This window comes from Danio aesculapii, chromosome 19 (genome assembly GCF_903798145.1).
Source record: "Danio aesculapii chromosome 19, fDanAes4.1, whole genome shotgun sequence".
NCBI lineage: Eukaryota > Metazoa > Chordata > Actinopteri > Cypriniformes > Danionidae > Danio > Danio aesculapii.
The window spans coordinates 8,346,462-8,363,488 of NC_079453.1; the positions used below are offsets into that span (position 1 = coordinate 8,346,462).

The 17,027-nt window shown below is 37.4% G+C and overlaps 1 protein-coding gene across 1 annotated transcript in view; it reads right to left on the reverse strand.

Moving 5' to 3' along the window:
- The window catches only part of LOC130247125 (nectin-2-like), a 354,665-nt gene extending 350,634 nt beyond the window's left edge, over positions 1 to 4,031 (reverse strand). Inside the window, exon 1 of the mRNA XM_056480325.1 lies at positions 3,732 to 4,031. Within this exon, the coding sequence (XP_056336300.1) occupies positions 3,732 to 3,795 (64 nt within the window). The 5' untranslated portion in view covers positions 3,796 to 4,031. The remainder of the gene's footprint in view (positions 1 to 3,731) is intronic.
- Between the last annotated feature and the right edge of the window lie 12,996 nt (positions 4,032 to 17,027).

The window sequence follows — 17,027 nt, forward strand, 5'->3', positions numbered from 1 at the left end:
GAGGCGAACCCCAGAGTGTGCCCACACTAGATGAGCGGCACTGGAAACTTGGCATGACTAATTGTGGTGCCAGGACTCATCCATCCAAAACTCATTTATCCAACAGCCAAGATGCACGTCTTATTTCTTGTAAAATATGTGCACAGGGACCACTCAGAATGGGATTCATTTACAGTCGCTCATTGCATCTACATATCCTTGTAAACAAAAAAACACACTGTTGGCTGAGGATGTCGTTGGTATGCAATTTAACTGTTTGAAGTGTGTACACACTGGTTTGTTGTGAAACTAGTGTGAAAGTTGCCCAACCTGTTGTCAGGTGTGCATCGCAGACTGCTCCAACAGTAGGAAAGCAACAATGACAAACAAACTAATGTGAAGAGTGCAAACAAGTGGAAGAAAAATCCAGAAGAGCAACATGTCTAATGTCAAAAATCTTTTCCACTTTTATGTATCAATCACACCAAGGACCGGTTTAAAGTTATATAACTATAATGACCAGTTTTGTTGGTATCATTTTAGATACAATTGTTCAACTGACAAATGATAAAGTAATTGGCCACCAATCAAGATCCACCCAACTTCAAGCATTTAAAGTAGCAGAAGGCAAATTAAGCATTTATAATAATCAGAAGATTACCATCAATTGGTGTGGAAGCTAAAATAAGTATTAAAAGGGTCAATTTTGGGAATATTAAGTCCTTTGCAAGGCATATTCCTAATCAAAAATTGAGTAATATATACAGTCAAGCCTGAAATTATTCATCCCCCTGGCAATTTTTCACTTAAAGTTACTTTTATTCAACCAGCAAGTTTTGTGAGTGGAAATGACACTGGCTTCTCCCAAAAGATATTAAGATGATGTACAAGAGGAATCATTGTAAATAAAAAAAAGTCTAAATTTACCAGGGGTATGAATAATTTCAAGTATTGACCAGTGGCGGATTTATCCAATAAGCAAGATATGCAGGGTTGTTGCTAGATCAGATATGTTTGCGGCCGGAAGTTCATTCATTCATTCATTTTCTTTTCGACTTAGTCCATTATTCCGGGGTCGCCACAGCGCAATGAACCGCCAACGTATCCAGCACGTTTTTACACAGCGAATGCTGTTCCAGCCGCAACCCATCTCTGGGAAACATCCACACACACTCACACACATACTCATACACTACGGACAATTTATTGTACTTTAACCAATAAATTGTACTTTTAACGCCTACCCCCACCTCAACCCTAAACCCAACTGTCATATTACTGTAAAAATATAAATTATTGTTATGCAGTGTCATAAAGAAATGCTGCTATATTGATGTGTGTATCACACTTCCAGCCGGCTGCGTATCCGATCTAGACTTTACCAATGAGCAGCCAATGATATTAATGGGCCCCCAAAATAAATACCTAGAAGTATAAATTATACCTATAAATTATATATAACACCATTTTCTATCATATGTTTTGATTATTTAATTAAATTAGGAAAAGATTTAGTTTTAAAAACTAAATAGTTTATGTATAATTTTTTGTAGTGAATTTATTTTAAGAAAACAAATCATTAAAAAATTTAACAAGATGCTTTACATGGTGTTATTATTATTTTGCATTAAGACAAAATGTAGAAAAGGTGCATTTTAGAAATTTTGAAATCACTAAATCTACCCCTGGTATTGACATTAGGGAATTTATAAAATATTTTCATGAAACATGATCTTTGGATATTATTACAATGTTGTAGTTTTTTTTTTTTTTGCATAAAAATCTATTATTTTGACCCATATTGTGTTTTTTGGCTATTGCCGAAGGTATTCCTGAGCAAACAAAAAAAAACATTTTGTGGTCCAGGGTAACATACAGTGCTCTGCATTTATGGGTACTACCATCAACTGGTGTGGAAGCTAAATTAAGTATTAAAATGATCAATTTGGGGAATATTAAGTTCTTTGCAATGCATACTACTAATCAAAAATTGAGTAATATATAGTTATTTTTATTCAACTAGCAAGTTTTTCTGAGTGGAAATGACACCAGCCTCTCCCAAAAGATATTAAGATGAGGTACAAGAGGAATCACTGTAGGAAAAAAAAGTCAGAATTTACCAGGGTTATGAATAATTTTAGTCTTGACTGTATTATAAGTAGGGAAGGTGCAGAATATCTTCATGAAACATGATCTTTACATGTTATTACAATGTTTTTTGGCATAAAATCAATCATTTTGACATATACCATGTGTTTTTGGCCATTGCCAAAGGTATTCCCGAGCAACATAAGACCATTTTGTGGTCCAGGGTAACATACAGTGCTCAGCAAATCTCTCATTTAGATTAATATTTTCAATAGGAAGCTTTACAATATTATATGTGTGCATATACATTAGTTTAGTCAGTACTGGGGCCAAATCTGGAGCTAATCTAACAAAATATCTTACAATAATGGTTCAAAAATTAGTACACCCAAATTTATATCTATATTTATATAGCAAAAATCGAGAAAAAGTATATACAATAGTTTATATAGAAAAATAAATACAATTTTGTTGAAATTTTGAAGTTTGTAATTTTTCTCTGCAATATTTTGCATGAATTTACATGTATTATCTTTCCATTTCTAAAAGATGTTCTGAGACTAAAATATTATTTCAATAAATATATCTATTCAATAAATCCACCAATATATATTATTCATATTAACCAAGAAATGGATAAAAATATTCATTTTCAAAATGGGTTGTACTCAATTATGCTGAGCACTGTATATTTATATTTATTTCTTAGTTATACTTTATAGTTATTCCCTTTATTACTTATGTTTTCCTTTTGTGTGCAAATAACAAAAAAACTTTCTTGTGTTATATTTTAGGCACAACTTTGTATGAAAAATGCAATCATAACTACAGTGATAAACAATGATCTAGCTGACAACTGAGCTGTCAATGTAGTGTGTGCTTAACACAACACACAACAAGAAACTTGAGCCCTTAAATAAGTGCAGAGCTCCAGTCCTGCAGTGTAGCCCTGGCTTATACGCAGAAGCGCAGACATGTCTCTCCTTATCAGAGGAAACCAGCCCCTCTGAGACGCCATCAAATCACTGTGATGTTCAAACCACCAGGGAAGAAATGTCTAGGACCGTCACCACTAGCGAGACTAGTGTGGCAAATAAGGGGAACGGCAACTTAAAATGCAATTTTATAACAGTGGTATCTCAAAATAGCAGAAGACCCGCGTAAAAAATTCAGACATCATTTTTGGAGGAGTTACATTCAGCAAAATAGACCTGTCATAAACCTTTAACAACTGCACCCTGTTGCATTCCCATTCTCTGATACACATTATAACGCATGACTTAAGATGTTTAATACATGTAAAAGTTTAAAACTGTTAATCAACTTGGTAATTAAGTGCAATTACACCTGCTGCGTGTAGAAGAAGAAGAAAAAACTGATCACGACAGGCCACACCTTGCGTAACATGGAGACCGGGTTATACGGTCAGCGGCTCTTATTAAGTTGACCAGGATAACCCAGATAAGCAGGTAAGCTGTGGATGCGGAAAGCCGCGTAACAGCGCGGGCGTGCAACTTGCGTATGAACACACTCGGGACGGGCGACTTCATGTTGAGAGGTAAACATCATGCAAATCGCTTCTAGATCTAAACACAAATATCCGGTTGAGCCATAAACATAGAGGGAAAAAAAACACTGACCCACAAGTTAGTGTGTCACATTACCTTGGCTGGAGAGAAGACACGCGGCCAGAACCAGGCAACAGTTTATCATCGTAAAGTCGCTCATTCCGCTCGTGTCCGCGGGAGGTTAAACCAATCCTGGAAACTTTCGCATAAAATCTCTTTCACTTTGCGAGGCGGTCTGCTGAGGCACGTCAGATGGGAATCTCAATCTACGGTCCTCTTCTAGTGCTCGGGAAAGCTGTGAGCGTGTGTGAGAGAGAGTGTGTACAGGTATGTTATTGTGCTCGTGATGTGATTCCTCCTGCTCGCTCACTTGTTCTGTTCGATCGCGAGCTCCGTGAGCGCGACCAGTGCTCGTGATGTCATCGGCGCGTCACGCCTTTAGAAGGAATGGAAGACTACTGAAGTTTAGAACTTGTGGATTTTAAGATATTATCAGGGAGACACCATACAGCTGAGTTTCTGGGTTAAAATAATTGTGTGTGAGAGACTGTTTTGAAGATGGGAAATGCCCCTGAGGTAAATTTATAGCTAATGTTTGATTATGTGCAATGTATAGCGTTCTATAGCACTGTTTTGATTTCGAATAGTGTATATAATCAGATATTCGGTATGTAAACAACTGTATAATCTAACAAACGTCGACTGTTTATGTAAAACACATTGTAGCAGAGCGTTTTCCCTTTGTCATTGTTATACTCGACAATTTATTTCGATTAATTGCTTTATATGACAAATAGATGACACACTGTTTCGTGCGGTTTAAAAATATGCCCTCATAAAGGGTGAATGATGAAAAGAAATGCTTCAGAAATTCAATTTCAGGGGGCGACTATTCAGTGATATGAAAAAAAAGTTAATTTCCCACACAGGAAAAATTGTCAGACAATATAAATCAGGCGGCTTGGCTTTTTACGTGTTCTAGTCGTTTTTTCTGAATCTCAACTTGTACGTTAATCTATTTTAACTACATATTGCCTGGCTGTCTTCATATTTACACGGGCGCCCATAAGTACGGCTGATTGACTGTCAAAAACAAGGCGATTTATTGAAATAAGGAGGAATGAAGGACAGGGCTGATGAATTCAGTGCTCTTCTCCTCTGGGAATGGCCTGCATACTAATCAGTGACCTCGCTCTGCCATCTATTGACTGATTTGCGCAATTACGCGCGCGCGCTCATTAGCATGCAGAGCGCGGGAGATTCTCTGTCAAATGAAATCCAGCGTCCCCTCGATTTTGAGCAAACTGCTGTTTGACTACACGTTTGTAGTTTTAACTGGAAGTTCGACGAGGTAAACCTTTGTTGGCGTATAATGTCTTGACTGGCGTAAAACAGTCTTGAAAAGCTGCTAAGCTTCTAGCTTGCAGCCTGTGTGCACTTTGAGTTAGGGATAGTTCACTGTTTACTTTATTTTATTTTACTCTACATCCTAAGTAAAACATTAAAGACGTTTTAAGCCAAAACCGTGGTCATTGGTGATTTATATATCCAATTCAATGCCTACTGCTGCTTTAAGAGTCAAAAAGATGTAGCCAATAAGGCAAAACAAAATCAATAGGCTACCTGAGGATCCTGACGATACACTGACATTGTGGACGTCCATTTCCACGCATTTCCATGATCAATCGTTGTTTAATTTAATTATCCATTAATTGATTATTCATTAAACTTAAAATGTGAGACATGTCTGCCTCAGGCACATTATAACCGCCATGACAGGATGAGCAAATGACTCGAAACACAAGCATTCTCACAAGAAATGTTTTTACTGTTAATAGGATTGTAAAAACAATCAATGATTGGTAATTCAGTTGAAGTATTTAATCATTAAATGTACTGACTAATAAACAACATGTCAATAGTGCTATTTCTGATGTATATCTGCATGAGTGTGAGCAAAACAGGTTTTTTATTTTCTTTTTATTTTTTACGATAAGCATATAGTATCTTCCTGTCAATATTAAGAAAAAATTGGAAAATGCCCAGATTTACTCATGAATATCAATGACATGTTAGTGGATTGTGCCTTTTAGATAATAGTCCACTTCACCAGTCTTTACCTCACAGTGATATAATGTCAATATTTATTTATTACATTTATGAGCTAAATGCACCAGTTGAGTTCGATGAAATACTGATCAATTTCAAATAATTAACGAGTCTCATAATGCTGTCCACAATAGACACGATGAAACACAACACAACATAAAAAACCTGGATGGTAAGCTGATGCCTTGTTCCGTTTCTCAAAGCATAAACCATACATTCATTAATTCATTTTCTTTATCGGCTTAGTCCTTTTATTAATCAGAGGTCAGCACAGCGAAATGGCCACCAACTTATCCAGCATATGCTTTACGCAGCGGATGCACTTCCAGCTGCAACCCAACACTGGGAAACACCCACACACTTTCATTCACACACATACACTACGGAAAATTTAGCTTACCCAATTCAACTATAGTGCATGTCTTTGGACTTGCAGAGCACCTGAGGAATCCACGTGAACACAGGGAGAACATGCAAACTCACAGAAATGCCAACTGACCTGCACTGGGAAACACCCATACACTCATTCACACACATACACTACGAAAAATTTAGTTTACCCAATTCAACTATAGTGCATGTCTTTGGACTTGCAGAGCACCTGAGGAAACCCACATGAACACAGGGAGAACATGCAAACTCACAGAAATGCGAACTGACCTAGCCGATGCTAGAACTAGCGACCTTCTTGCAGTGCTACACACTGCACCACCACGCTGCCAAGCATAAACCAGAGAGTTTTTAATAAACTCAAGTGTGTTTGCTTGTTTTTTTCCTCACATCTGCTGTAAATTTTGCATGTAAGTCACATACGCAAAAAGAGTATCGATTTAAAGCATTACTGACATTCAATCGATAGTTGATTAATTGTTGTCATCCCTAACTTAAATCCTACAAAGAGAAACGATTGGTCTGTGCCAGAAACTGAATAACAATTTTACTTTAATCCACTCGTCAAATCGTGAAGCTTGTTTACATTCATAAGACTTCAATGTATCGTCAGGAGTCACAGGTATTAATTTAGGTTTCGCCTGTATGTTTGGGGGGGGTTTTTGACTGTCAAAGTTATCCCATGCTGACTTGTATTGTATAATTCAACCAAAGACTACAGTTTCCACAAGAAATTAAATTCTTTAACATCCTACTGAAGAAAAAAAGCCTTTTGATTTCGGAGTTAGCAAAGCCTTTAAATACCAGAGGAAATGCTTCCTATTGAATATTCTCATTTAGGAATGCATTTGCTTGAAATCTATGGAGTGCAACATGAGTCATCAATATATTTGGTCCTTTTTTTCCCCGTAGAGACAGACTGACATAAAGAGACAGACTTTTAAATGTGTATATATCTGTTAAATGCTAATTTTGTTAACCGCTAGGAGGCATTAGCATAGTAACCTCATGGCTAATATAAACATGGACTAAAAGCCGCAACATTTTATTTGAAGGTGGTCTTTTAAGCTTTATAAAGTTTGAATAATTTAAATGGAAAGTCCATTATAAATATCTAGGACGCTCAGTCGTTTACCTGCATCTGGAGGTCTGCGATTCTCCGCCGTTCAGCTCCAGCACACCTGCTGTAATTTTCATCTGAACCCAAAGACCTTGATTAGCTGTTGCAGGTGTTTGATTAGAGTCTTCTCGGAGCTTGGAAATCTCCCATCTCATACTTGAAAACAACCACTGGAATTGGACGTGGTGGGAAGCTACATTTGCCTATTTCCAAGATGGCAGCAACTAAACCAACATCCAGTTGGGAATTTTAAAGTGTTGGTGGGAGAATTTCAAAAGTGCTTAGTTTTGCTCATTTTAAATGCCTAAAAGTTTGGTCCAGAAAAACACTCTTCCTCTGACTGCTTCATTTGCAAATTACATCGATCTGGTTTCTGAGTTCAGAGACTCATTGATTCAGTTTCTCATTTAAAGATGTTGGATAAGTGCAGTATTTTATTTGCAGAGTGGAATTTTTATTCCTAATTATGTTCGTTTTTGTTTTGCTAAATTTGTCTGTATAATTTGTTTGCTTATATTTCAATACCAGTACATCAAGTTAAGCTAAATAAATATATAAAATATCGCCTGCACAACATTCTTTAATTTTTCTTAAGCGTAGTCCCTTTATTCATCAGGGGTTGCCACAGCCGAGCTGTTTTACACAGCGGATGCCCTTCCAGCTGCAACCCATCACTGGGAAACACCCATACACACATTTGCACACATACACTACGGCCAATTTAGTTTATTCAAATCACCAATAGCGCATGTCTTAGGACTGTGAGGGAAACTGGAGCACCCGGAGGAAACCCACACGAACACGGAGAGAACATGCAAATTTCACACAGAAATGCCAACTGACCCAGCAACCTTCTTGCTGTGAGGCGAACGTGCTACCAATTGAGCCACCATGTTGCCACCTGCACAACAATTACTTTAAATTAAATGAATGTTTTGTTTAGGTTATTGTTTGTGCAACAAAGATGTTTTATGGCTTAAATTTGGGTTTATTATTTATTTAAATATCTCTTTATACCCAGCAGGCACAGTACGTTACGTCAGATTGACCCCAACATCATGGGGGGTTGCATTTTGTTTGGAAATGAAAATCAGGTTAACATCAGAACCCAACATCAGGTCAACGTCCAACCTAAAATCAACCAAATATCAATGTCTAATGATGTTACACCTTGACGTTGTGGGGACGTTACTACTATGGCGTCTATCAGACATTGGATTTTGGTTGCCATACCTGACAAATAAATGTCAGATGTCAATATGACGTTGGTTTAAGATGTTGGCTCGACGTTGGATCTTGGTCACTATCCAACACAACCTAGAATCAACCAGATATCAGCATTTAATGATGTTACAGCTTGACGTTGTGTGGACGTTACCACTATGACGTCTATCAGATGTTGGATTTTGGTTGCCATACCTGACGAATAAATGTCAATATATGATGCAAGTATGACATTGGTTTAAGACGTTGACTCGACGTTGGATTGTGGTCACGTTCCAACACAACCTTAAATCAACCAAAAATCAACGTCTATCAATGTTACAGCTTGACGTTGTGTGTACGTTGACATCTATCAGAGGTTTGGTTGCCATACCTGACGAATAATGTCAGTATTTGATGTCAATATGACGTTGGTTTAAGATGTTGACTCAACGTTGGATTTTGGTCACTTTCATATCAACCCAATATCAACATCTATTGACGTCATTATTGGATGTTAAAATAATGTTGTCCTTTGATACTGGCTCGACACTGGATTATGATCACCTGATGTCACGACCTAAATCTTAACCTAATATTAACGTCTTATGACATTGTGTGCCTGCTGGGTAGTGCCACTAATTATTTAATTAACATTCAGTTTTAATAGCATCGATACATCATTATAGGTGCATTAATAAATCATTTGAATCAGTTTTCCATTTTTCTTTTTAATTTTAGTTAAAGATTTGTCATTTTATTATTTAAAATAGATATAGTTTTTATATCAGTTTTATTATAATCAACTAAATGAGAAAGATTGCCTTGGCAACCAGGTCAGTTTTTTTACTTTCACTTAACATTCATTTAATTTGAAGGAAAAAAATAAACCTAATGGTTTAGTCAGCCACAATAACACTGTAATAACATGACGTTATGTCCTATTATCATTACAATAGCATGTCACAGCAGCATCCAAAGGTTTTTCGAGGAACTGTGTCAAAAACAGGCCACTGAACAACATCATATTAAAGATTCTCATAATCGGACAGATAATTGCGCTAGAGCTACTCATCAAGTCTTTGGTACAATACAAATAATCTTGTTGTTCAGGAAATTACAGCTATTAAAATCCCCTGGGACGCCATTAGCAGCATTTCTAGGAGTGTCCATTTAGCTGCCGTGCCTTTAGGTCAAATGTAACTGCTGGCCTATTAAGAGTCTTGTATTGTCAAAGAGAATGGACTGCGAATGCGTCTTCAAGCCATGACCTTCAAGCGCACTATTTTAACCACATTCGGAAAGATTCCCAGATTATGATGTTACCTAACAGCTCTCACAGATGCATCCTTAATATAGCTGAGTCACGCTCTGACGGCGCACAGGGGAAAAAAGACCAATTGAATCCTATTAGAATCTGTCCGTATTTCCCCACTTGGTACTGGGTGTTCAATGGTGCCTGACGATGTGTATCTCATCTGAGCCAAAAAATAGCTTGAATTGCCGCTCACCGGGCCAAACGCTGACAGTGTGGCACTAATGATACGTTTTCAAGCATTCAGTGTCATTGTCTCCAGCTCACTGTCCTAAGCGAAGGACCAATAGGATGGCAAAACGTCCAAATCTGACAACCCTTAAAGAAAAAAAGAGCTGGCCTTCACACTCGCATACTTGGCCATCCGTTCCAGGTTTTTGAGAGATTGTCCCTTAGCGGGCTCGGATTGATTAAGCTGGCTGGCTGCTTTAATGTGATCATGTATCAGTTGCCTGTCGACACCTTCACCGGCATAAATCTCCAGCTCCGACAGGCTGATTAATACAGCCAAATGTCCATCCCCCCTTAACTTATGGTTGCTGTATTTTTCGATACTCCTCAGGTCTTGAACTAGTTGCCTTCTGCACTTTATATAGATTACACTTTCTACAGAATGTTTGCATGTCCTCTACAATTGAGTTTGATGATCCCGAGTGCAGTTTCATTACCTAAACATTAAACTTGACCATGAAACTCACCAACAGTAGGCATTTATTATAGAAAGCAAGAAGAAGACAAGAAGAACGTAAGGACTATATATAACATATGACAAAAGCAACCAACAACACAGATGACTAAAGCCTGATCTATACTTCTTCGTACTATTTCACGTAGACCACACTGGATGGGTTCCAGACCACTTTTAGCAACACACTCGCACACTTCCCTTCCTTTGTTGCCTTAAGGGAACTTTTGCAACACTAATAGGCAGTGGGGTTTCTCTGTTCCTCAGTGTCGAGTTTCTTTCCCATTGTTTTGGGTTTACGCCGGAAATGTGTGCAGTGCTACTATAAAAACAGATCAAACTCAGGCCCTGTCCACATGAACACGTGTATTTTCAAAACCAAATTTTTTTCCACGTGGTTCTGCTTTTTTTCTACACAAAAATGCTGTGTCAGGTGACTGAAACCAATACTTGAAAACTACAGCCAGGGTGAAGATTGCATACAACCCAGCCGTGTACAACGAAAACAAAAACTCTGGGTACTTTTTGGTCGCATGGACGTTACAACTGGAGTTTTCGCCTCATGACGTCATCATGCTCGATGTTTCCTACTTTCTAATTGGCCAACATGGCTGAGTTTACACCAAACACAGAAGATGCAAATGAGGCAAATTCCGAACGTTCATGGCAAATGCATCACATATTTCATGTTGTTCGTCCGCAAGATGGCAATCCATTCTCACGTTTGTATTGATTTGTATGCAATTTACTTGTGCAAATACTTAATTCTTTGTTTGGTGTGAACCCAAAAGTGTCATTATTGCCACCTCTTGGTTTGACATGACCTTAACACATACCAGTCAACATTGGGATGTGAAAATATGAGATATGCCCACCATAATAAGAGATCTCCCAACCCCCACACCCCAAAAAAATCCTCCCAAATTACATATTATTATTATTATTATCTTCCGAAGCTGTTTCCTAGTAAATAAACAGCTCAACTGTCAATAATGTTTTATTATTATTATTTACAAAATAAAAAATAAATATACATTAGCAGCAAATAAACTAGCAAACATTTTAGCTTATTAAAATTAATAGCTATTATAAAGAAATAGAATCAAGTCATCAAATCTCCTTTTCTTCACTGTATAACTTAAAGAGCAACGAATGAATCTCATTTATTTAGATTTTTCGCTTGATTACATTAAATAACAGAGGTGTCACTTTAAAAATGCACTCATCTAACGTTATAATGAAAGATTTCCTAACTTTTTATGCTCATTTAGGTCAAAATTAGTTGTGTTTGGAAAAAAAAAATCCAGCAAGATCGACATCTTTAGGTGTTATTATAATTAATTATGTGTATATGTCTTGTTCAACGCACCCAAAACCCAGACTTTCGCTCTGCTTCAAATCACTATGGAGCGTGCCAGCTGACAGTCATGCACCGCTATATGATTGTTTTGAGGATTGCATAGGAGGGGCGACTGCACCTGTAATGAAAAGGAAAGGGAATCCCGATATTTTTATATTTATTTCAAAGTGTTTTCATGCCTAAATAAAACAAAAAGAAACAGAACAGATTCACATTTAAGAGGCGGCCCCTGGTGGTTCGGCGGTATATGTTGCATGTAGGGAGGATGGGCTCTTTAATGTTTATTACCACCCTTCAGAGAAAGACCGAAAATATGGGAGAAACACGGGAAAATACTTTTACAGGATGATAGCGGGATAGAACTGTAAAATACAGGAGAATCCCAGAAAAAATGGCAGGGTTGACAGGTATGCCCTCTTTACAGTGCATTTTGTGGTTTTCATGTGTACAGAGATTTTTTTAAAAACGAAAGATATAAAAATACCTGGGTACTTGCGGACATGGCCTCAGACTCTTTCAATGAAGAAAGAGGCAGGGAGCGATGAACGTTCAACAATTTTAACCATAAAATAAACACAAAACAAAAGATATTCTTGAACACTCTCACCACAAGTCTCGCTCTGGTCCTACAGCTTTTGACCCCACCCACGTCACTGCTACTAAGCCAGCCAATCACAGATCTTGTCCTCTACGTCGTCGCAACATGTAGTTACTTTTTTAGAGAAGTGTGCATCAGTGTCAGAGTATGGCCATCAGAGTATGGCGAAGGGTATGCAATTGTGTGAATGCTATGCTGGATCATCTGCTTGCACCAAATGCGAAAATATAAACTGGCCTCAAGAGAACCAATAAGAAGCATGACATGATACAGGGAAACCAATCAGAAGATGACACTTGCACAAAGGAAAGCGTAAGATCTCATGGATGGAACTAGTGATCAGAGAAATTGAACCCATGGGCGTCGCTAAGCTAATTCCAAAATTATGCTCAGCCCCCTAAAAACTCTTCCCCGACTCTTTATGTCTAACTTATGCACCTAATCCCCCTGCACTTTATCTTCTAATTTATCTCTCCTAAAATGCTAATCCTAGAATTACACCTGACTGAACCAATGTTATTTTTACGAAGCTTTCAAAACCCTACATGCTAGTTACAACATGTAAATACAACAAAAACACCCACGACACATGTTAAAATTTGCTTTTCCAAGCACACTGCAAACGTTAAAATTGAAAGAAGAACCTATCGAATGCGATTAGCTAATCATCAAATATAATTAACTATTACATGTCTACCTAACATGTTTTTTTCATTCATTATCAATACTTATTTTGTTTACGTGGTGAGATCTGCTAAACAGACAAAGAGTTTAACCACTATAATTCCTTTAATTTTATCAGAGGTAAACAATGCTGGGTTCCTTCATGTTGACCCAACACAAACCGATTAAAGTTAACTTAATCAATTTTACAAAATTAAGTAGATTGAACATAAATCAATTAAGTCCCCCCCCCAAAAAAACGTAAGAATTGTGTTGACTCAACTCAATTTAAATAAGTAGTTTGAACAAGCCCCAAAAGTATTTTTTTTAATGTACAAATGTCTGATGAAAACATCTACAAACATGTAAAACTATTCTGCGATCATACAAAACCTACGAAAGTTGTTCAGCGATTCGCCACTAGGGGGCATAATTAATGTAGATGTTATTATTACACAAAGGTTGCCCCCCAGTGGAGAATCATTGAATTTTTTTAACGTTTTGAAACAGTTATGACATAGCATAGAAATTGCTGACAATTTGAAATGCGTTACACACCACTGATTTAAAAAATAAAAGATCTGTAAAGATTTCGCAATTGCAATTAGTTGTAGCTTTGAAAAGATTCGTTTCCCAAATCACTAACAGTTTAATGTGCTAGATTTTCTTGTACACAACCAATTTGAAAGGGTTGTATCAAGCTAAACCATAATACAATCTAATAATCTTAATACAAAGCCAAATGTCCAACTGCCTTCCTTGCCAGATTTTTCTGTTCCGTTCAGGTCTTGAACTGGTTGCCTTCTGCCCTTCATTATTATAGTATATCTTAAGACTCCATTAAACTGGTCTGGCTAAATGTTGCTCTGCTAATGGCGCTCTGAGGAGCTGCTGATAATACACTATGATTAAACGCATTAAAGGGCCGAGTGACTACCACCCCACAGCAGGGTTCCTGTTCGTTCTCCGCACATACACGCGCACACACACTGATTGTCTTGCTTCATTCGCCTCAAATGTCTCATTCCTCTAGGTTATCTTAAAGGGGTGGTTAAAGCTAAAATGAAAATTGTGTTATCGTTTATGAGCTCATGTTGCCAGCGTTCAAAACCTTTGTGGATCATTCGTTTTGAATCGGTGGTTGCGAGCGCGTATCATCTGGAATGTCATTTCTGTAAACGAGCCTTTGTTTCAAAATGTCTCAAAATGTTATATAATCTAGGATCGGTTTTGTACATTTGTAGCTTTTTAAATGACAAATGTGTATAATAAAAATAAGGATTTGCCCTGAACAGTTTAGCAGAGGCCATAAAACGAATAAAACAAACATATTTAGTAGAGCAGTCAAAGAGGAAAGGTTTTTTTTTTACATCAAAATCATTAAAGTGTAATAAAGCACACTCTTTTTACATTTACTTATATATATATATATATATATATATATATATATATATATAGTTTAATTTTCATTAAATTTGTCTAACAAAGGTTTAGATCCCAAAAATTTTATTAATAAATAAAATTACATATACACACATACCGTATATACACTCACCGGCCATTTATTAGGTACACTTTACTATTACAGAGTTTGAACTTTTACCTTCAGAACTGCCTCAATCCTTCATGGCATAGATTCAACAAGGTACTGGAAATATTCCCCAGAGATTTTGGTCCATATCGACATGATAGCATCACACAGTTGCTGCAGATTTGCGGCTGCACATTCATGATGCAAATCTTCCATTCCACCACATCCCAAAGGTGCTCTATTGGATTGAGTTCTGGTGACTGTGGAGGCCATTTGAGTACAGTGAACTCACTGTCATGTTCAAGAAACCAGTCTGAGATGATTCGCATTTTATAACATGGTGCTTTATCCTGCTGGAAGTAGCCATTGGAAGATGGGTACACTGTGGTCATAAAGGAATGGAAATGGTCAGCAACAATACTCAGGTGGCTGTGCCGTTGACATGATGCTAAATTAGTACTAATGGGCCCAAAGTGTGCCAATAAAATATTCTCCAAACCATGACACCACCCCCACCAGCCTGAATCGTTGATACAAGGCAAGATGAATCCATGCTTTCATGTAATTGATGCCAAATTCTGACCCTACCATCTGAATGTCGAAGCAAACATCGAGACTCATCAGACCAGACAATGTTTTTCCAATTTTCTATTGGCCAATTTTGGTGAGCCAGTGTGAATTGTAGCCTCAGTTTCCTGTTTTTAGCTGACTGGAGTGGCACTCGGTGTGGTCTTCTGCTGCTGTAGCCCATCTGCCTCAAGGTTAGACATGTTGTGCATTCAAAGATGCTCTTCTGCATACCTCGGTTGTACCGAGTGGTTATTTGAGTTACTGTTGCCTTTCTATCAGCTCGAACCAGTCTGGCCATTCTCCTCTGCCATCAACAAGGCATTTGCACCCACAGAACTGCCGCTCACTGGATATTCTCTCTTTTTTGGACCATTCTCTATAATACAACCCTTAGAGTTGGTTGTATGAGAAAATCCCAGTAGATCAGCAGTTTCTGAAATACTCAGACCAGTCCGTCTGGCACCAACAACCATGCCACATTCAAAGTCACTTAAATCACCTTTCTTCCCCATTCTGATCCTGGGTTTGAACTGCAGCAGATCAGCTTGACCAGGTCGACATGCTTAAATGCATTGAGTTGCTGCCATGTGATTGGCTGATTAGAAACTTGCATTAACGAGCAGTTGGACCGGTGTACCTAATAAAGTGGCCGGTGAGTGTATGTATACACACATTAAATTGCTTTTAAAAAGCCTTTGATGTGGACACCAAAAATCCCCTTTATTTAATTATTTATTAATGGCATTTACTAGATTACACTTCTAATACAATGTTTATAATATTTGCAATTGCAGTTTAAGGCTGCTTCAAAAAGGTTTGTTTTCCCAAATCACTACCAGTTTGATATGCTTGTTATTTACATAAAATCTGAATAGCTAAAGCTTAAATAAAGATGCAAATGTATAAGATGCTTCATATGACTCATGTGCTGTTATGCAAAAGAGTTCCTGCAATTCTCCTTGAAAATCTATAGGAGGTGAGAAACGCACAATTCGTGAAGGAACTGTTCCTATGAGTCAGACTTGTTAATGAGACGTTTATTCGGTTCACAAAACCCAATTGTTTGTGTATGTTTCTCAAAAGCATTGTTATTCAACTGTGTCCGCAAGTTCTGTGATTACAAATATAGTTTAATGATTCAGCGTTTCCTGAACCCATGCTTTCAGTGAACATTCACAAACAGATTGAGTCTTAATGACCTGTGGTATAGTTTCGTCTTAGTATAACATATGGACTTAACCCCTTTCACAAATGTTTTTAAATGCCCCCGCTGACCCCCTGCGTGAGTTTTTTAATGCGACTATTATGTAAAGCACGTTGCGTTAAAGTTTCCATTGCGACATGTCAACATTATCACAACACCGCAGACCCATTCGCACACCCGCAGACCAATCACTTTTCTTTATTTGTTTCTCTTTTCTGCATATATTGAGAAATGTCCTAGTTATATTGTGATACATATGATATTCTTATTGTCAAATATGTGTAAGAACAAATATTTAATTCTTTAAACAGCTTAATAGTGATCATATTGGTTTATAATAAGTGGAAAGATTAGAGCTGCTGGAATTACAACATGCTAATTCATCAACTTCTCCCAAAAACATGAAAGTAGAAATGCTTAAAATGAACGAAAAATAGAGTAAATGTTCCAGTAACCCAAATGATGTGTATCTGATGTGCCTAATGCACATATTTTGATTATATTTTAAAATAATTAGAGGCGATTCACCCAAAATTTGTCTTCGCATTGAGAACAGCATATCCTCCATGTTAATATCCAATGAAACGGTTGTCATGCCATAGAAATTACCTTTAACAGACCATAAATTATATGTTTTGCTAATA